The sequence below is a fragment of the Pleurodeles waltl genome, chromosome 9 (assembly GCF_031143425.1).
Source record: "Pleurodeles waltl isolate 20211129_DDA chromosome 9, aPleWal1.hap1.20221129, whole genome shotgun sequence".
Lineage (NCBI taxonomy): Eukaryota > Metazoa > Chordata > Amphibia > Caudata > Salamandridae > Pleurodeles > Pleurodeles waltl.
Window position 1 is genome coordinate 505,264,593 of NC_090448.1, and position 21,767 is coordinate 505,286,359.

The 21,767-nt window shown below is 44.3% G+C and overlaps 1 protein-coding gene across 6 annotated transcripts in view; it reads left to right on the top strand.

Moving 5' to 3' along the window:
• PPP2R5E (protein phosphatase 2 regulatory subunit B'epsilon) overlaps positions 1–21,767 on the top strand; it is a 350,454-nt gene that overhangs the window by 257,712 nt on the left and 70,975 nt on the right. For 4 of the 6 annotated variants that reach the window (XM_069207367.1, XM_069207365.1, XM_069207370.1 and 1 more), the window contains exon 13: positions 9,042–9,143. In XM_069207367.1, the coding sequence (XP_069063468.1) occupies positions 9,042–9,143 (102 nt within the window). The remainder of the gene's footprint in view (positions 1–9,041; positions 9,144–21,767) is intronic. The other 2 variants (XM_069207369.1, XM_069207368.1) reach the window with 1 other exon arrangement.

The window sequence follows — 21,767 nt, forward strand, 5'->3', positions numbered from 1 at the left end:
CATCCGTAAGTGTTTCCCAATTTCCAAACAAAGCATTGCTAGATGGATTGCAGCAACTATCTGGTTCTGCTACAGTCAAGCTGGAAAGCCGTTGACAAGCAAGGTCAAAGCTCATTCTACCATGGCTGTGTCCACTACCACAGCTCTCTTTGCAGGTGTACTTATCCAACAAATATGTCGAGCAGCAACATGGACCAGCAAAACACACCTTAACACAGCATTATTGCCTTGATTACTCTGACAAGAGTGATGCCGCTGTGGGACAGGCAGTGTTGCGTCATCTGTTTCATTAAGGTGAGCCATGAATAAATGTATTTCCCACCATACGCTGTATTCTGATTGTTATTAATTGTAAGCGATTTAACTGCTAACTACTCTGATTCAGGCATATGAGTCTGTGAAAGATCAAATACTGGAGAACAAAATAAGTTGCCTGTAACTGTAGTTCTCCAGTATTGGTATCTTTCATAGATTCACATGCAACCCACCTTCCTCCCCATAGAGTCTTCCCTTGTGATCTGGACTCTAATATCCCACTTGTGCAAGAAAATCTGAGGGAATAAAGACTCTGTGGTTAGTGTTCTAGAGGGTTTTCTCGCCTGATTGGCTGGATATTAGGTCTTATGAAATGATGAAGATAAGCTATGAAAGTGAATGTTTTTTTAGCATTAACTGTTTCAAATGCCATTGACTACTGCTTTCTGTGAAACAGTGGGACTCACACTTTGATGACGGGGCATAATTTAAGCATGTGAATCTATGAAAGATCCCAATACTGGAGAGCTACAGTTACGGCTAAGTAACGTATTTTCTTCCCTTCCTGTGCAAGGGAGAAAAGAGGTTACAAGGATTAGATCCCAAAACGGTGTCATCCTTGAGTCTTGCCACGGATCGCAGGAATGGCAGAATTTTCTTCCTGATGGCGTAATTGAGCTACAAGAAGCCTGTTTGCCTTTTCACCTTGCTCATAGTGATTCCACTTCAGACGAAAGAGGGCATTGCATTGTAAGATGTGCATTAAGATCATATATTGCTTGCACTAACCGACATAAGGAAGCTGCATTGGGATGCCATGCATAGGTCTTGGTAAGATCACGTACCACCTTCTCTAATTGAGTTTGCATATCGTGTTTCCAGCTTGTGGATTGCTGAATCACGCATGACCACTCCTCTGAAGGTCGCCTTCCCTGTAGCCTATAACATCTGCACAGAAGTTGTAGAGGATTAATTATCTAATATGAAATTGACGTAGATGGCCAGTAAGGTTCTGTTTACTTTACGGAGTATGATAGTGTGAGTGATTCATCCACCATCAGTTGGAATGTGGGGGACACACACCCTAGATCCGGTTTCAAAACTATCAAGGCATGATCTCGGATTCCCCCAGGATAATTAGAACAAGCACTCAGGAAGGCCAACGACACATGGGACATGAAAAAAAAAAAGTCTATCCGGAAATAAGTCCCATGGACACGGGATAAATGTAAAGTCCCTATCTCTAGGGTGTGTCAAATGTCACTAATCATTCAAGCTGTGATCACACAGTACATCTTGAAAGACTGCTCTATCCCTAGCATTAGCTCTATCATTCAGGCCAGAACTATCTAAATGAGGATCAAGTGTTTTATTCCAGTCTCCCCGTAATAATTGTCTTAGTGGAACCAAACTCAGTCAACAGTCTGGATACTGTTGACAAAAGGATGCCAGATCTTGATTAAGAGCATACATTGACCCCAAAATAAAAATATGATCCATAGTTTTAAATTTTACAAAGACGTTACAAACCCAAAGGGTTCATCCACATTTTCAGGACAGTAACCGGTACAGATTTATGGAACAGGATGGGCGCTCCTCACCTTTTTGAAGAAGGCCGAAAATCAGAAAGGGCAGTATATTACTAACAACAGCATGATCCACCCACCTTCTCCTTAATTGACTACATTCTAGGGGTAAAAAATGCCTTTCCTTCAGTAAGGCTGTGTCTGGAAATTTCGAGGCAATGGGAGACCGTATCTTCTTTCTCTTAATGTAGTGCGCGAGGCCATTAACATTAAGGGGTTAGTATGTGCAATCTTTTGGATTGTGATGTTAAATACATGAATCAAGTACAGAATTAAGCTATCCGTAGTCTGAAGGTGTTGGGATACTGTTAAATTAAGAGAGAGTATAGTAATGACAAGTATAGCCTTAATAAATTATACACAGTTGGGACTAAAACAGTATATATTCACTGCAGAGCAAAGCACCATATATGTTAACATAGCCCATATTTTTTGAAAAGGCAAGAATGTAGTAGGCTAAAAAAAGGGAAAATTTGTGGCTCCAGATATTGAAGAAATTCAATCTACTTTAAATCGACGAGTTAATTTCCCAACCCACTCTCACCCCGGCACCCCTATCAGAAACAGCTTCTATTACATTACAGGATTACTCCGGACCCCAAGGCTCCTCCTAGATCTCCCCACCGCTGCACAGTTCAGAGACATACATAGCATTCATCAACAAAAGCAAAAAGACACACCAACAGATCTTGCTACTCTGGGAGTGTTGCATACATACACAACTAGCCCCCCAACATATCACAAAGCTTAAAAAAAGAAAAGAAGAGAAGAGAAGGAGGACCCTGCACATCTGAAACACAGAGAGTAGCATACAGATCACAGAACAAAAGCTCAATACCACAAGTTCAATAATTTCAACATGCAATTTAAAAGACTGGGCCAGTCAAAGTTGTTTCCATTTAGGTGTTACAAGATCCCACTAAGACCCAACTCCCTTCTAACCCAGAGGGCTGTTCCGCTGGCGTCATTAGAGCTTTTGACAGAAGTGGAAGCTTGTTGCTTTGCGAGCTTCATGTTTTTTTTTTTTAAAGCTTGCTGGTTATATTTCCTTAAGCTCAGGTGTGCCAGGATGTCTTGATTTTTCTTTGTGTTTCTGGTTTCAAAGTCTCACTCTGGCAAACATATTTAACCATATTCCTATATATGTATTGAGTATACCTCCCATTAGGTGTCAGCTGCAGTTAAAATGATGAGGGGTACTTCGCCGCAGGAGCTAGACCTTTTCCCTTCAAGACAAAGAAAGTGAAATACGAATGAGTTTTGCTCCTCACTAACCCACAAGTAGAAGAAAATTGGAAGTCATATCCGTCCTCGACCAGATGCAGCCAGAACTTTGTTCTCTGTAGTTAGAACCACCCCATAAATCTTATGTCCCTGTGCTAGTTAAACAAGGGGAAGGAATGATACTCTCAGGTTTTTCTCAATGATTTGAAATCATTTTCTTCAGCTCTTTCACAGTATGCTGGTGTTGTTAACAAGTCTAGCAAGCTTTATTGTGAAACAAATTGGAAAACTAATTGGAAACATACCTATCCTACTTTATATCATCTATTACATTCTTTAAAGTATTATTACACCACTTGATGACTAACCTATGTAAACAGATTGAGGCATAATAATGTGGCATGACCTGAGGTGGTTGGGAACAAAAAGTGAAAGGGGATGAACAAAATATTAATCTGAAAAAAAGTCATTTTGATTATTTGCACCAGTGTTCATTTTAGCAATACATCATCCAGATGTAATGTATAAATAGGGTATTAGGTGGCTCTTTGTTTAACACCTTCCCAATGGCGAATGAGCATTCAGCCAAATGAGGGAATATTGTTCCTTAATTTGTTTTTTCACACTTGCCAAAAAATTAATTTAAACGTTATCTTTCAGTACCACCTCCTCTTCAGTTCCATTATGGGTAGGTGTATTTCTTAGTAGATTCCCTAGTTAGTTCACACCTATACCACTTTTACTGCATTAATGATGGCTCTTCAGTAAATGTTGAGTGACAGATCAGATTCTAGTATATGTTTTCCTGTGTGAAAATCAGAGCTATGAATGGCTGTTTGTGGAACCAGGTGTTAGTGATCGCGCTGGGGCATAAGGAGGACATGAAGAGGTGCTTTCATCATTGCTGATCTTACAACGATTGTTGTTGAGTCTTAGCTTCAAGTCGAATGAGAGTCATGTGGTTGAAATGATTGTTCCTGTTACCATTAGTACACCTCTATGAGTGCTGGTAACGTCAGTTGCCCCTCCCAGTTCTGTCCGGTGCACCTTTGCTCAAGGCAATGGGCAGTAAAATTGCCAGGTATTGTGTATCCATATCTGCATTCCAATACTGACAAAAATTTGTATTTTGAGAACACAGATGATCTACAGATTCAAGGTCCTGCTTCACCTAGTGTGCTGTAACTACGTCCACGTGATAATGAAGATCGCTCCTCCAAATGTAACCTGAAATATTGAAGGAAATTCAGAAGATCTACCCCCAGTGGTATTCACGTCACACTAAGCCTCAAACTCTGTTTTTACCTTCTTTTTAGATCCAAAAATCCGTGCCATACTCTAACAGTCATTCATATGCTCAGACTGTTAAGTAGACTAAAGGCTTTATTGTTTCAGAAGCATGTGGCCCTTACATCTGCACGCGAGACCTAAGCACTTCACGTGGCAAGGTCATCAGCAGAAATACAGTCCCTGTTAAATACCAACTTTCCGAGCCATTTTGGTGAACTTGTGGGCCGTATATTTAATGCGTTCAGCACGGCTGGATTAGCAAATTTTTTCAAAGCCGTTGGTGTTGGTTTCGTTCACACCTTCGCTTCCATATTCGGTTGAATACCTTCGGCTATTCATTCAATTTGCGGAAGCATTTTTGGGGGATTTCCAATAACTTTGGCTTTATTAGCCGGCATTTTGCTGTTGCTGTTGTTTTTCCACAATGGCTGTCCCGCCGCAACAAGGACGAATGTGGGTGCTCCCATCAGCGCAGCTGTGTCGTGAACGCATGATGCAGCACTTTGGAGCAACACTCCTGGAACATTTGGGGTGTGACTGGTCTCTGTCATTCAGACCGGTTTTGGATTGTGTGCAGCCCGTGTTTCGGTGCCGTTGGTGCGATTTGGAATATGCACTGGACGTCTGTCTCTCTCAGCAACGCCCCCCAGTGGTTGATGCTGAGCTGTTGATGTTCCCGATAAGGGCTTATTACCAGACATGCGCACTGCGGCTGCGTTTGCTTCGTGAGGCTGATTACGAGATACCCTTCCTGGAGGTAGTTGATATTAACTCCTTCACAGGCACTGCGCGAGATGCCGCCTTGGTTGACACTGGGGCTTTGGAACACACCTGTTCCTTGATAGTCTTTGGCGTGGATTTTCCATTTTTGTCATCTGCCGAAGTGGACAACCTCCTGCTTTCCATGCCCACTGTTTAAATTGGATCTGGTCTCAATTAACACTGTTACATGAATTTGGCTCTTAACCGCATGCTTATTCTTAAATTGAGGATTAATGTGCTTTGGTGTCCTCTTGACTTGTTGAAATTCTATAGGGTTTTAATAATCTTTTAGCTTAGGGCATTTTTAGCTTCAGCTCATTATCCTCGTCGAAATTCACCTTGGAAGTAGCAATGTGAGGCCAGATATCTGCTACCTCCCTTAATTTAGTGCGGGGAAACAACACACTCCCGCAGCAAGTAACGACCTTAGTGACCGAAACAACGTAAACTATTCCGGCCCGCATGCCACAACAGTCTTCACTATTGAGGAGGACGTAGCTGCCGTTTGAAAGCACCTGGAATGTGCGTTTAATCAAGGGGACCGGAACTCCCTTCAGATAGCAAGCCAAGTTCGCAACCGAGGCATTACATACCCCATGCAAGGACAGCTGCTTACAAATCATCGAATGGCTGACTGAAGTCTCGCATTCACTACCGCTAAGAAAGACCTCTTTCACGTCATTGAGACATTTGCACAAGAAGGGAAGCTCCCACACCTCATGGATATAACTATCCCCCAACTTCTCATATCTGCCTACCGGAACATGTTTCAAACAAGAAGTGAATTGTAACGTAGAAATAGGCAGATTAATAACTGTATCAACCACTCTGCAGACGGTATTTCGGCCACGGTAAAAGGCAATCTTTCTAATTTTTCAATGTTGAGCATGACATAAGTCGCCTCCTTCTTAGCCATTAGTTGTTTTTTCGCGTTCAATTAAAGGAAAAAACTAGATCTCCCTGGCACTGATGTGCTGCCACGGAACGCGACCTGCCTTCAATGTCTGAAGTGTCCAACCCAACTGCATAATGGACCGGGTCTGACTTTGTCCATGATATAAAGAAGACATATCAGATCGTATAATGTCTATAGCAGAAGAAACAATGTTGTTAATCGTATATATTCGGTCGGACAAGGTGTGAATTCCATTATCCACAACAGCTAATGCCTTTTTCAAATTTTCTTGATCTATCTGCCTTAACCGGACTGCTGCCTCCTGCTGAGGAAGTTTCCATATTTCATTGTATACTTCGTACAAGAAACGCTTCCTACGTGGTGTCTTTGGGCCTGACAAAAAATCTTGTAAGTCAGTGTTATTAGACAGGAGAGTGAAATGTGTCTTTACTGCATCTAGCGAGGATGATTTTAACCATTGTTGGCACAATTTTCCCACACTATATGTAGTAATTATTTCAGCATGTTCTGGTGATATATAGCAAGGGTCTGCCCGACTCTTCCTGAAACCCCCTGAGGAGGCGAAAAAACGTCGATGACACCCGTTGGTGTCTATAGGCCACAATAACCACCCGCCTGGACATGTCAATGAAGTGTTAAATGTACCATTCTGGACACAGTCTGTAAGCTCACTAAAAGTGGCATTTATGTATTTTTGCCAGTTATTAATTTTTGCAGGGACAGGTATACTAGGCATGTTCAATTCTCTAATCGTTGCTAAGCCCAAACAGCTAGTCTGTTGTACTGTCATTTAAAAAAATAATTTGGACGGGAATTAGACATGCTCTAAACAATGTTTCTCTACCCTTTGTCTGCCAATGTTTTGTTCCCCCAAACACTTTACAAATCAACATTATTTGACCAATATTCATAACCTTCAATCGACAGTCGGGAAACAAAAGAATCTGAGTATATGAATTTCGTATTAGTCAACAACATTTGCTTATCTTTAGACGGAGTTAACTTAAAATAATATGACTTAGCATTCATTTGATGATGCCTAGAAAAATACTTAAATTTGTCAGAATAAGTTTTGGAACTCCTTTGCGGGGGAGTTGGGCAATGCTCCCATTGCGTATAGTCAAATATCGTTTTTGGACTACTTGCTTTGTGTATAAAATGGTGCCCATAATAATTATAGCAAAACATGTCACCATAATTGTCTTTAAACTGGTAAATATCTTCATTTTCATAGACAGTATAATATTGTAATTCAGTCATCATGGAATCAACTGTCTTTACATCCCAATCATCAGATACAATGCCTGGTATTACTATATCATTCATAGATAACTTTAGGACATACGGTATTTGAATTATCTCAGTGGGACCGTATATATCAAACATTACTTTATCCCACACAATCCCATCCGGAATTGGCACTGCAGAAATGTTCACAAAGGACAAGTCTCTACGAACCCTATGTGATGAAAAATATGGCTTCAACACCTCCGCCACCTGTTCAACCGCTGATCTCTCAGGAAGAAAATGACCATGTATTAACAGAAAAAAGGTAATGACAAACCCTATCCAGAGAAAAAATGCTGACATAGTCAATAGAGCCACAGATAATTCCAAGGAAAAACAAAATACGTATCTTTAAGCCAACACATCAGCTTACGTGGACCTGACAGGTCAGTAGCCGAAGAGGCAGACGAGTCCGATAGACCATCGTTGTTGTTGGCAAAGTACCCAGAGGCAGTTTGTGCAAAAGTTGTCGCCGTATTCAATGTAGGAGTTGGTGTTTCTCGCGGTGGTACACTGTGGATAGCACCATCCGTCACGTCAGTACTCATGGTGACTCGATCAAATGTTTCTAAATTATTTGTTGTCAGTGGAACTAATGCGAGATCATCTCCCTAATAGCATCACCCTTTAAAAGAAATTCACTTCTGAAGCACCATAATAAAGAATAGCTGCTGGCTAAACTTCTTTTTCATCAGTCAAACATCAGCTTTTACAGCATGTTAGCTGGGCATACTCAAACAATTTCTCCCCTTCCTACCTCACAGTTTCTGAATAATGTTTTATTTCTACTCTGGATAGGTACACAAATTAGTTCATATGTTTTCATGTGAGGGTATCCCATTCCCCTCTCCACCTTGCCTCAAATGTCCAGGATACTGATGCAATCTTGGACTTGGTCCGTGCTTTAGAAAACATTAAACATAATTCAATTAAAACAAAATATGTCAGGCATAACATTTAATTTGATAAATGTGTATGCTAATAATAAATGTGTGTATTTTATGTTTGATCCACCCACTGCACTTTGTTTTCAGTTACTAACTTATAAAGAAAAGAGCACCCTAACCCACAAGTAGAATAAACATTAATTATTATTAATTAAAGATATAGATAACACAAATTTGCCACAGACGCATTAGCTAACTTTTCTAAATCTCTAAAATTAACATGGGCCCATTCTTACCCCACCTGTACCGCTACAGAAGTGTATCAGCCTCACATAAATGAACCCAACCATGTTGCTAAAATTACAATATGGCCCAATGCCTTGACATAGCTTCCTCATCAGGCAGTCAGTAAGTAAGGTGTGTACTGTGAGACATAATAATGCATTCTTCAGTTGTCACCTCCCTTTTACATGGAGAAGTATTCTTCTAGTGTGGTTCTTTAAGTACTGAGGAACGGAAACCTTGAGGCACTGTTCATGCTTTTGACTTGGGGAAGTACAAGCAAGATTGAAATACTTTTCTTTCATTTATATCTTTGAGCAGAAGTAACACTAGCTAATGCATTGCAATTTAATTGTCCCTCTCTTACTATTCCCTAATCTTTTATGTGGTTGTGATGCTACTCCTGATTTTGTTCACCATTCGCAATATTTTTATCCAATTTCCAGGCTTTAGAAGTCCCTCTAAAAATGTCAGTGATCATACGTTAGATGAAGAATGTGTTTTTATGATGTTTTAAAATTTTAATTTGCTCTTTAATTTCCTCCCTCACAGAGCGATTGTGGCACTAGTCTACAATGTATTAAAGGCGTTTATGGAAATGAACAGCACCCTGTTTGATGAGCTAACAGCAACATACAAGTCAGATCGTCAGCGGTAACTTATTAGAGCATTTTGTGTTGTCTGTGGAGCAGACGTCTTACTATTGCACTGTTTGTCCTGTTGGTGATGAAGTGTTGATTGTTCTGCGTGTTTGTCTCTCTTGTTGAAGAATGGCAGATAAATTCAGGACTACTGTTGAGTTGCAAAAAATATTATTATGTTCCACTTTTCAGGATCTTTAGAGTGACATGATGCTCTCTGCAGGTGGGTACCAAATACTTTGATTCTCATTTTGTAACTTCTTAAGCTCTGTGGCGCTAGACAATTTACTTTGTCTGTCTGTGCCACTTAGTGTGTGTCCATTAATACGCTATCAGTAGGCAACATCTTATACTTCTTGGTTTGAGACATCTGTAGCTGTTGCTCATATGCTGCACAAACTCCTCCCATCTTCTGTTTGGCCTGAAATGTTACATTTAGTTTATATTCACGGTGACTTGGTACTGCTCCTGAAACTCGGAATGATCCAGGACAGAGACCTCAGCTCAGATTTTTTTTCTTCTACTGGGCTTCTATATGTTTAGACTTCTCTGTTACGCACTGCCCTTTGGTCCACTATTGCAACCATTTCGAAACAAGGAGAGGAAATTTGTCGCGTTGAAAATTTCTACAAGAAATGTGACTTTTTTGGAACATACTGATATGGAGAGCTGGAACCACTGGTCTTTAAGAGTGTGACACACCAGAGAGAAGGGTATGGAAAATGCATCATTTACATTCTTGACCTAGTAAAAGAGTAAATTTCTGGGGTCAGACCGATATCTGGTCTGTAACCCGTGTCCTCCTGGGGCTGTGACCAAATCTAATTGATTGGGTGCCAAACCTTCAGTTGCAAAAAGTTAATTCAGCTTTGACAGGACTGAGCGTAAGTATATTATGCAGAGATGTAGCACCAGGACTCCAGTGAGATGTCTTCAGACTTTGAGGGTTATTCCTCTGACAGAGAATTATCTTGCTGGGGAGGATATGACACTGGGAAAACTAGTGAGGTAGAGTCCAATTTCTGTGTGCTCAAATCTAGACACCAAGGACTGGCTCAAAAGGACACTGCTCACTCTCTTCTCACGCAGAGTGAGGCATGCCTCCACACTATGCAACAAGCAGAGAGACCGCCACACCTCAATCAGCATACGGGGACCTGTAAAGGTTTAGCAATCTGCTCCTCCAATGGTCGAGACAATTTGATGCCAGAAGGCACTTTAGATTTTGAAGGAGCCTTGAAGCAGAGACATCCCACACTGGAATTGTAAAAAGGAAGACATGCCATCTGCGCAGAAGCACGTTTGGACGCCAAAAATTACTTTGATCCGAGTACACATTTGCCACAGGAGTCCACCAACACTCATGCCTCACTTTACAAGGTACAACTCAGGGGACAACTTTTGTTGAACCAGTTACGTGTCTACATTCCCTCCATCAGTCTGTGCAGTCAGCCAAAAAAAAGTGGAGACTCACTTTTAAGTAAGTCGATGTGGAGGACAACATTTCTCTTGAGGACAGCCTGCCTAAAGCACCCCCATCTGATTATGCCTCTTTATTCTTCAGTTATCACATGAGCTGCAACTCATCACAGCGTTCAGCAACACAATGAGGAACAAAATGGTGACTTCCTAATTGACACATTATTTAACATAGGAGTGCACAATTTCTGTTAGTGCTAGAAACAAAGATGAAGAGTTCAGTCGGAAAACTTCAAAGATCTGTCAAAATCAAGGTGTTAACATCATTAGTAGAAGGGAAATTTAAACAAGCTCCAAAAGATCCTACTTTCACTTACGGTCATGTGCCCCCTGATTCACTAGTGGTCCATACTGCCAGAAAAAAGGCACTAATGCAAGTAACACAGTTGCACCTCCATCTGACAAAGAAAGTAAAAAGATTGATGCTGCCAGCAGGTGCATCACTATGGGGGAAAGCCACAGTATTCAAGAGGAACCCTTTGTGACAGTTTTGGAAGGTAAAGGCCAGAGTCGCATAAGACTGGGGCAGCTATTCTGCCAAAAAGTGATCATCCTCTCGTTCCCCCTGACCATATGGCACCTGTCCAGAGATTACTGGGGTTATACATTTTTCTGTCTGAGGACATAACTTCAGGCAATTATGTGAGAATTACTGGCAGAGGGCCTTTGGCTCTGTCTACAGAAGTACATGTTTTGATCGAGCAGAAGATGTGTGCGTCCACAAACGAATTCTTGCCCTCCACACAGCTGTGATTATTTTGTTTATTTATCCAGCTACCTGAGCTTGAACTTCAGGGGTACACACATGAAATTATACAACTTCTAAAGTGTCTTAGATAACTAGGTAATCTATGGTATTTTTTGTCTGGCAGTAGCACAGATGTCAGGAGGGCAGACTCATTAACCCACATGGATTTTTATGTCTTTCTTGCCAGTACAACTGTTGCCTGACTTTTTAATCCACATCCATATTATTCCACGTTTTTTTGTTTTTACACTAATACATGTCAATGCTTTTGCCACCTACTTTTAAGACTTCACACCATACAACATTCCTTTAAAGCCAGACCTGTTCTCATTGCTAATGCTTGTTGCATGATGTAACCATTGCCTGAGGCACTGCTCGAAGTTTCATGTCCCCCACCTCAGAATCCAAAAGGATCATCTCAACCTATGCATAAAAGTGGTACAGAAAAGGGCAAAACATTTATTTATACCATTTATGAAGCGCAGGCAGTCACCTTACAGTTATCCTGGCACTAACAAACTTCCTTCTGAACAGCTGCCAAAAGCACACAAAAGACCGTACAATCACTTGGGGGAAGAGTCAGGTCTTCAAGGCCTTCCTGAATACAATAAATCCTTTGACAATCTTAGGTAAATTGGTAACTTGTTCCAGAGCTGGGCTGCCTTAACCGGAAAGGCTTGACCACTTTGTCTGGTCTTATGGAAACTGGTTACTCAGAGGAGATTTGCGGATGCAGAATGGAGGCATCTTCTAAGAGCGTATGTCTTTAGTCTGTGTTGCAGGGGCACAGGGCCAATGCCATGAAGGGCCTTGAATACAATACGTACAGAATAAAAGGCAATCCTCTGCTTCAGAGGAAGCCATTGCAATTCCTTAATCGCATCAGATTTGGATGATCTACAAGATCTATTAAATGCCAGTTTGCTGGCTGATGACTGGTCCCTATAAAGTCTCTTAATGAGATAGTCTCTGGTGCTCTGAATAACAGAGCTTTACAATAGTCCGACCTGCTTAGAATTACACTGCACACAGTCTGTTTTTTTGATTGAGCTGGCTCCAGTAAAAGGAGGTTCCTGAGACAGCATAGAAGGGCAAATCAGGTACCTGCAACTTTATTGAAATGGTTGTGTAGCTCAAAGATTATGAACCGTGTCAGGGAGATGCAACTCTTTGCCAGTCGAGAAAGGCAAGATGTTAGAGTGGAGTGTCCTGGGGACTTTGTTCGCTGAACAACAGAGAAAATCTGTTTTATCCCTTTTAAATTTCAGAGAGTTTAAATTCAGCCAGTTAACAATGTCTGTCACACAGTTCTGAAATGCGTCAGTGGCACCCTGTTGGTTATTATTGAGGGACAAAATCCAAAGTGCCATCAGCGTAGCTAACTAGCCTAATATTATGGGCTTTAATCAGAGTAATGAGTGGCCTCATGTAGGAAGCTGTCTCTTTACATGATATATCAAACTTATATATATTGTGCAAAGAGTCCAGAGGTTCCCTTACCAGTGGACGGGGGCTTGCTCTAGCAATATCAAGGTGCTTTTATATGGGCTAGTGTGGTCGAGCAGCCTTAGGCTTATTATAGACGGGCTTATCATAGATGGGTGTTAGACATCTGCAAATAGGCACACAGTCAATAAATGAGAGACTCGACTCAATAAAGGGATCAGCACCAATTTACAAAAATAACAAGTATCTTTATATATGTTTGGACTCCAGAATCAATATGATCAGGTAAGTACGTTTTGTATGAACAGTCTTTACAGTTTTGAAAAGTCAATGCTGAGTGCAATTTCTGAAAGCTGCAATGTTATCCTGTGGAGGAAAAACAAATACGTCAAACACATGTAGTACATCGACTTAATGGACCAATCTCTGGAACATAAGGTAAATATTGTGCAAGTGTCAGGACCACACCAATCGGTCACACTGGGCGGCACTGGGGCGGCCTGGTACAGAGGTGTATTCCGGTGCCCAATGTTAGTCAACTGGGATCAGTCCGGTTAAAGAGAGGCTGCAGGTTTGGACTGGGAGTCCAGTAAGGGAGAACCAACAAGTGCTTTGGACATGTGGGCACATCAGGTCCTCTTCTCTAAGGGCGACGAGCACAGAGGTTTCTTGAGGCATGGGATTTTCTACACTGGGAGCACTTGCAGTTGAGGTGGCGTGCAAGGCAGAGGTGGTGAGTCCACAGTGAGCAAGTCCACAGTGGACTTTGTCTCTGGAGGGCTGGAAGATCACGTTGGCACTGTTGGCCCACTTCAGCTCTGGCTAGGTGGTTGGGATGCAGTGGTGCTTCCAGGTGTCAGTGTTTCAGTGGTCCAAGATGCAGGAAAGCAGCTTTGCTGCTCCACAGGAGTTCCTGGGTGTAAGGAAATGCCTCCTTGGCATGGTTACCCCCTGACTTTTTGCCTTTGCTGATGCTATGTTTTGATTTGAAAGTGTGCTGAGGCCTGCTAACCAGGCCCCAGCACCAGTGTTCTTTCCCTAACCTGTACTTTTGTTTTCACAATTGGCACACCCTGGCATCCAGGTAAGTCCCTTGTAACTGGTACCCCTGGTACCAAGGGCCCTGATGCCAGGGAAGGTCTCTAAGGGCTGCAGCATATCTTATGCCACCCTGGGGACCCCTCACTCAGCACAGACACACTGCTTGCCAGCTTGTGTGTGCTGGTGAGGACAAAACGAGTAAGTCGACATGGCACTCCCCTCAGGGTGCCATGCCAACCTCACACTGTATATGCAGTATAGATAAGTCACCCCTCTAGCAGGCCTTACAGCTCTAAGGCAGGGTGCACTATACCCTAGGTGAGGGCACCAGTGCATGAGCACTGTGCCCCTACAGTGTCTAAGCAAAACCTTAGACATTGTAAGTGCAGGGTAGCCATAAGAGTATATGGTCTGGGAGTCTGTCAAACACGAACTCCACAGCACCATAATGGCTACACTGAAAACTGGGAAGTTTGGTATCAAACTTCTCAGCACAATAAATGCACACTGATTCCAGTGTACATTTTATTGTAACATACACCCCAGAGGGCACCTTAGAGGTGCCCCCTGAAACCTTAACCAACTACTCATGTAGGCTGACTGGTTCTAGCAGCCTGCCACACTCGAGACATGTTGCTGGCCACATGGGGAGAGTGCCTTTGTCACTCTATGGCTAGTAACAAAGCCTGCACTGGGTGGAGATGCTTATCACCTCCCCCTTGCAGGAGCTGTAACACCTGGCGGTGAGCCTCAAAGGCTCACCCCCTTTGTTACAGCACCACAGGGCATTCCAGCTAGTGGAGTTGCCCGCCCCCTCCGGCCACGGCCCCACTTTTGGCGGCAAAGCCGGAGGAGATAATGAGAAAAACAAGGAGGAGTCACTGACCAGTCAGGACAGCCCCTAAGGCAACCTGAGCTGAAGTGACTCTGACTTTTAGGAATCCTCCATCTGGCAGATGGAGGATCCCCCCAATAGGGATAGGAATGTGACCCCTTCCCCTTGGGAGGAGGCACAAAGAGGGTGTAGCCACCCTCAGGGCTAGTAGCCATTGGCTACTGCCCTCCCTGACCTAAACACACCCCTAGATTCTGTATTTAGGGGCTCCCCTGAACCTAGGAACTCAGATTCCTGCAACCTAAGAAGAAGAGGACTGCTGAACTGAAAAACCCTGCAGAGAAGACGGAGACACCAACTGCTTTGGCCCCAGCTCTACCGGCCTGTCTACCCACTTCGAAAAGACACTGCTCCAGCAACGCTTTCCCAAGGACCAGCGACCTCTGAATCCTCAGAGGACTGCCCTGCTCTAGAAGGACCAAGAAACCCCTGAGGACAGCGGCTCTGTTCATCCAAGACTGCAACTTTGTTTCCAAAGAAGCAACTTCAAGACAACTGCGTTTCCCGCCAGAAGCGTGAGACTTGCAACTCTACACCCGACGCCCCCGGCTCGACTTGTGGAGAAACAACACTTCAAGGAGGACTCCCCGGCGACTACGAGACTGTGAGTAGCCAGTGTTACACCCCCTGAGCCCCCACAGCGACGCCTGCAGAGGGAATCCCGAGGCTCCCCCTGACCGCGACTGCCTGACTCCCAGATCCTGACGCCTGGAAAAGACTCTGCACCTGCAGCCCCCAGGACCTGAAGGATCGGAACTCCAGTGCAGGAGTGACCCCCAGGAGGCCCTCTCCCTTGCCCAGGTGGTGGCTCCCCGAGGAGCCCCCCCCCCCTTGCCTGCCTGCATCGATGAAGAGACCCCTTGGTCTCCCATTGATTTACATTGGAAACCCGACGTGTGTTTGCACACTGCACCCGGCCGCCCCCGTGCTGCTGAGGGTGTACTTTCTGTGCTAACTTGTGTCCCCCGCGGTGCCCTACAAAACCCCCCTGGTCTGCCCTCCGAAGACGCGGGTACTTACCTGCTGGCAGACTGGAACCAGGGCACCCCCTTCTCCATTGAAGCCTATGCGTTTTGGTCACCACTTTGAACTCTGCACCTGACCGGCCCGGAGTTGCTGGTGTGGTAACTTTGGGGTTGCTCTGAACCCCCAACGGTGGGCTACCTCGGACCCAAACTTGAACCCCGTAGGTGGTTTACTTACCTGCAAAAACTAACAAACTCTTACTCCCCCTAGGAACTGTGAAAATTGCACTAAGTGTCTAGTTTTAAAATAGCTATATGTGATTTATTTGAAAAGTATATATGCTATTGTGATTATTCAAAGTTCCTAAAGTACCTACCTGCAATACCTTTCATTTAAAGTATTACATGTAAAATTTGAACCTGTGGTTCTTAAAATAAACTAAGAAAATATATGTTCGATGGCATCTGTCGCTGTAGATACGCATGTTCTGCAATAGCTCGCCATCTGGTGTTGGGCCGGAGTGTTACAAGTTGTTTTTCTTCGAAGAAGTCTTTCGAGTCACGGGACCGAGTGACTCCTCCTTTTGTCTCCATTGCGCATGGGCGTCGACTCCATCTTCGATTGTTTTTTTTCTGCCATCGGGTTCGGACGTGTTCCTGTCGCTCCGAGTTTCGGAACGGAAAATTAGCTAATTTCGGAAGATTTTCGTCGGTATTGTTGCGTTCGGGATCGGCGTACTTAGATTCCACACCGCGTCGAAGATCGAAGAGCTCCGGTGCCCTTCGGGGTAGGTTTTTCGATCCTCCGTCGGGGCCTGGTCGGCCCGACCGCGTGCTGAAGAACGCCGATGGAACGGACCCCGTTCCGTTTCTGCCCCAAATGCCACAATAAATACCCCTACACAGACCAACACTTGGTCTGCAACCTGTGCCTGTCACCTGAGCACAGCGAAGACACCTGCGAGGCCTGTCATGCGTTCCGGTCCCGAAAAACACTCCGAGACCGTCGAGCCAGAAGACTTCAGATGGCGTCTGCACCGACAGCCCAACGGGAGTTCGAGGAACAGGAAGAAGAAGGTACCTTCTCGATCCAAGACTCAGACTCCGAAGGATTCGACGATACACAAACCGTGAGTAAGACGTCGAAATCCACTCAGAGGAACATTTACAAGGCCCAGGGGACGCCACTGCCACCAGGCCATGGCTCCACCCATAAATTCGGTGACCGACCGTCGGCACCGAAAAAGGCCCAAACAGTGCCGAGATCGTCCGACTCCGGTCGAGACACCGGCACGCAGCCTTCTCGGGACCGAGAAAGTGCTGGAGACAAGCCTCGACACCGAGATGCCGGTGTGGACACGGCTCGACGCCGAGACAGCGGCACCGAAACAGATCGACGCCGAGAGGTTTCGGCCCCGAAAAGGAAAAAAGTCACCTCGGAGCCGAAAAAACACGCAGACAAAGTTTCGATGCCGAAACAAACTGCAAGCGACCCAGCTTCAGGCTCTTATACAGAAGAGCACTCGCTAACCTCCCAAATGCAGAAGCATAGGTTTGAGGAACAGCTACAAGCAACTGATGTGGACCATACGCAAAAGCGTATCTTCATTCAGCAGGGGACAGGGAAAATAAGCACCCTTCCCCCCATTAGGAGAAAGAGAAGGTTGGAGTTCCAGACGGAACAAACACCACAACCAAAAGTGGTGAAAAGAGTTACACCACCACCCTCTCCTCCGCCCGTGATTAACGTTTCACCTGCACAAACTCCATCACACTCCCCAGCTCACACCACCATGAGCCAGGGTGACCAAGATCAGGACGCATGGGACCGATACGACGCCCCAGTGTCAGATAACAGTCCGGAGGCATACCCTACGAAGCCATCTCCACCAGAAGACAGCACCGCGTACTCTCAAGTGGTGGCTAGAGCAGCACAATTTCACCACGTAAGCCTCCACTCAGAACAGGTAGAGGATGATTTCTTATTCAACACACTCTCCTCCACCCACAGCTCATACCAAAGCCTGCCTATGCTCCCTGGTATGCTCCGGCACGCAAGAGACATCTTTAAGGAGCCGGTCAAAAGTAGGGCAATCACACCAAGGGTGGAAAAAAAGTATAAGCCGCCTCCTACGGACCCGGTTTTCATCACTACACAGCTGCCACCAGACTCTGTCGTTGTAGGAGCAGCTAGGAAAAGGGCCAACTCTCACACATCTGGAGATGCACCACCCCCAGATAAAGAAAGCCGCAAGTTCGATGCAGCTGGTAAAAGAGTCGCAGCACAAGCTGCAAACCAGTGGCGCATCGCGAACTCCCAGGCACTACTTGCGCGCTATGACAGAGCCCACTGGGACGAGATGCAACATCTCATTGAACATCTGCCCAAGGACTTACAAAATAGGGCAAAACAAGTGGTTGAGGAGGGACAGACCATCTCCAACAACCAGATACGCTCCTCCATGGACGCTGCAGATACAGCTGCACGGACAGTTAATACATCTGTAACTATCAGAAGGCATGCATGGCTCCGAACGTCTGGTTTTAAACCAGAGATTCAACAAGCAGTTCTCAATATGCCTTTTAACGAAAAACAATTGTTCGGTCCAGAAGTGGACACAGCGATTGAGAAACTCAAAAAAGATACGGACACTGCCAAAGCCATGGGCGCACTCTACTCCCCGCAGAGCAGAGGCAATTACAGCACATTCCGTAAAACGCCCTTTCGAGGGGGGTTTCGGGGTCAAAGCACACAAGCCAGCACCTCACAAGCCACACCGTCCAGTTACCAGGGACAGTATAGAGGAGGTTTTCGGGGACAATATAGAGGAGGGCAATTCCCTAGAAATAGAGGAAGATTTCAAAGCCCCAAAACCCCTACTACTAAACAGTGACTCACATGTCACTCACCCCCTCCACACAACACCAGTGGGGGGAAGAATAGGTCATTATTACGAAGCATGGCAGAAAATCACTACAGACACTTGGGTTCTAGCAATTATCCAACATGGTTATTGCATAGAATTTCTACAATTCCCTCCAAACATACCACCAAAAGCACAAAATTTAACAACACACCATTCCAATCTCCTGGAGATAGAAGTGCAGGCACTATTGCAAAAGAATGCAATCGAATTAGTGCCAAACACACAAATAAACACAGGAGTTTACTCACTGTACTTTCTGATACCAAAGAAGGACAAAACACTGAGACCAATCCTAGACCTCAGAGCAGTGAACACTTTCATCAAATCAGACCACTTCCACATGGTCACACTACAAGAAGTATTGCCATTGCTAAAACTACACGACTACATGGCAACTTTAGACCTCAAGGATGCTTATTTCCATATACCAATACACCCATCGCACAGGAAATACCTAAGGTTTGTATTCAAAGGAATACATTACCAATTCAAGGTACTGCCTTTCGGATTAACAACCGCACCAAGAGTCTTTACCAAATGTCTAGCGGTAGTCGCTGCACACATAAGAAGGCAGCAAATACATGTGTTCCCATATTTGGACGACTGGCTAATCAAGGCCCATTCGTTCATACAGTGCTCAAATCACACAAATCAGATCATACAAACCCTCTTCAAACTCGGGTTCACAGTCAACTTTACAATATCCAACATTCTGCCGCGCAAGGTACAACAATACCTAGGAGCCATAATAGACACATCAAAGGGAGTAGCCACTCCAAGTCCACAAAGAATTCTAAATTTCAACACCATCATACAACGCATGTATCCATCACAAAAGATACAGGCAAAGATGGTATTACAACTCCTAGGCATGATGTCTTCATGCATAGCCATTGTCCCAAACGCAAGACTGCACATGAGGCCCTTACAACAATGCCTAGCATCACAGTGGTCTCAAGCACAGGGTCACCTTCTAGATCTGGTGTTAATAGACCGCCAAACTTACCTCTCGCTTCTGTGGTGGAACAACATAAATTTAAACAAGGGGCGGCCTTTCCAAGACCCAGTGCCACAATACGTAATAACAACAGATGCTTCCATGACAGGGTGGGGAGCACACCTCGATCAACACAGCATACAAGGACAATGGAACGTACATCAAACAAAACTGCATATCAATCACCTAGAACTTCTAGCAGTTTTTCAAGCACTAAAAGCCTTCCAACCAATAATAGTTCACAAATACATTCTCGTCAAAACAGACAACATGACAACAATGTATTATCTAAACAAGCAGGGGGGGACGCACTCCACGCAGTTAAGCCTGCTAGCACAAAAAATTTGGCATTGGGCAATTCACAACCAAATTCGCCTAATAGCACAGTTTATACCAGGGATCCAAAATCAACTCGCAGACAATCTCTCTCGAGATCATCAACAGGTCCACGAATGGGAAATTCACCCCCAAATTCTGAACACTTATTTCAAACTCTGGGGAACACCTCAGATAGACTTGTTTGCGACAAAGGAGAACGCAAAATGCCAAAACTTCGCATCCAGATACCCACACAAACAATCCCAAGGCAATGCCCTATGGATGAACTGGTCAGGGATATTTGCTTACGCTTTTCCTCCTCTCCCTCTCCTTCCTTACCTGGTAAACAAACTCAGTCAAAGCAAACTCAAACTCATATTGATAGCACCAACTTGGGCAAGGCAACCCTGGTACACAACGCTGCTAGACCTATCAGTGGTACCCTGCATCAAATTGCCCAACAGGCCAGATCTGTTGACACAGCACAACCAAAAGATCAGACACCCAGATCCAGCATCGCTGAATCTAGCAATCTGGCTCCTGAAGTCCTAGAATTCGGGCACTTACAACTTACCCAAGAATGTATGGAAGTCATAAAACAAGCCAGAAGGCCATCCACCAGGCACTGTTATGCAAGTAAATGGAAGAGGTTTGTTTGCTACTGCCATATTAATCAAATACAACCATTACACACTACTCCAGAACATGTAGTGGGTTACTTGCTTCACTTACAAAAATCTAACCTAGCTTTCTCTTCCATTAAAATACACCTTGCAGCAATATCCGCATACCTGCAGACTACCTATTCAACTTCCCTATTTAAGATACCAGTCATTAAAGCATTCATGGAGGGCCTTAGAAGAATTAAACCACCAAGAACACTACCTGTTCCTTCATGGAACCTAAATGTTGTCCTAACTAGACTTATGGGTCCACCTTTTGAACCCATGCACTCCTGCGACATACAGTTCCTAACCTGGAAGGTGGCATTTCTCATCGCCATTACTTCCCTAAGAAGAGTAAGCGAGATTCAGGCGTTTACAATACAAGAACCTTTTATACAACTACACAAAAATAAAGTCGTCCTAAGGACCAATCCTAAATTTTTGCCAAAGGTTATTTCACCGTTCCATCTAAATCAAACAGTGGAACTTCCAGTGTTCTTTCCACAGCCAGATACCGTAGCTGAAAGGGCACTACATACATTAGATGTCAAAAGAGCATTGATGTATTACATTGACAGAACAAAAAACATCAGAAAGACTAAACAACTCTTTATTGCATTTCAAAAACCTCATGCAGGAAACCCAATTTCAAAACAAGGTATAGCCAGATGGATAGTTAAATGCATCCAAATCTGCTACCTTAAAGCTAAACGACAGCTGCCCATTACACCAAGGGCACACTCAACCAGAAAGAAAGGTGCTACCATGGCCTTTCTAGGAAACATCCCAATGCAGGAAATATGTAAGGCAGCCACATGGTCTACGCCTCACACATTCACCAAGCACTACTGTGTAGACGTGTTATCCGCACAACAAGCCACAGTAGGTCAAGCTGTATTAAGAACATTATTTCAGACTACTTCCACTCCTACAGGCTGATCCACCGCTTTTGGGGAAATAACTGCTTACTAGTCTATGCAGAACATGCGTATCTACAGCGACAGATGCCATCGAACTGAAAATGTCACTTACCCAGTGTACATCTGTTCGTGGCATCAGTCGCAGTAGATTCGCATGTGCCCACCCGCCTCCCCGGGAGCCTGTAGCAGTTTGGAAGTTACCTTCAATTATTTATATATGTGTCATCTCAACCTTA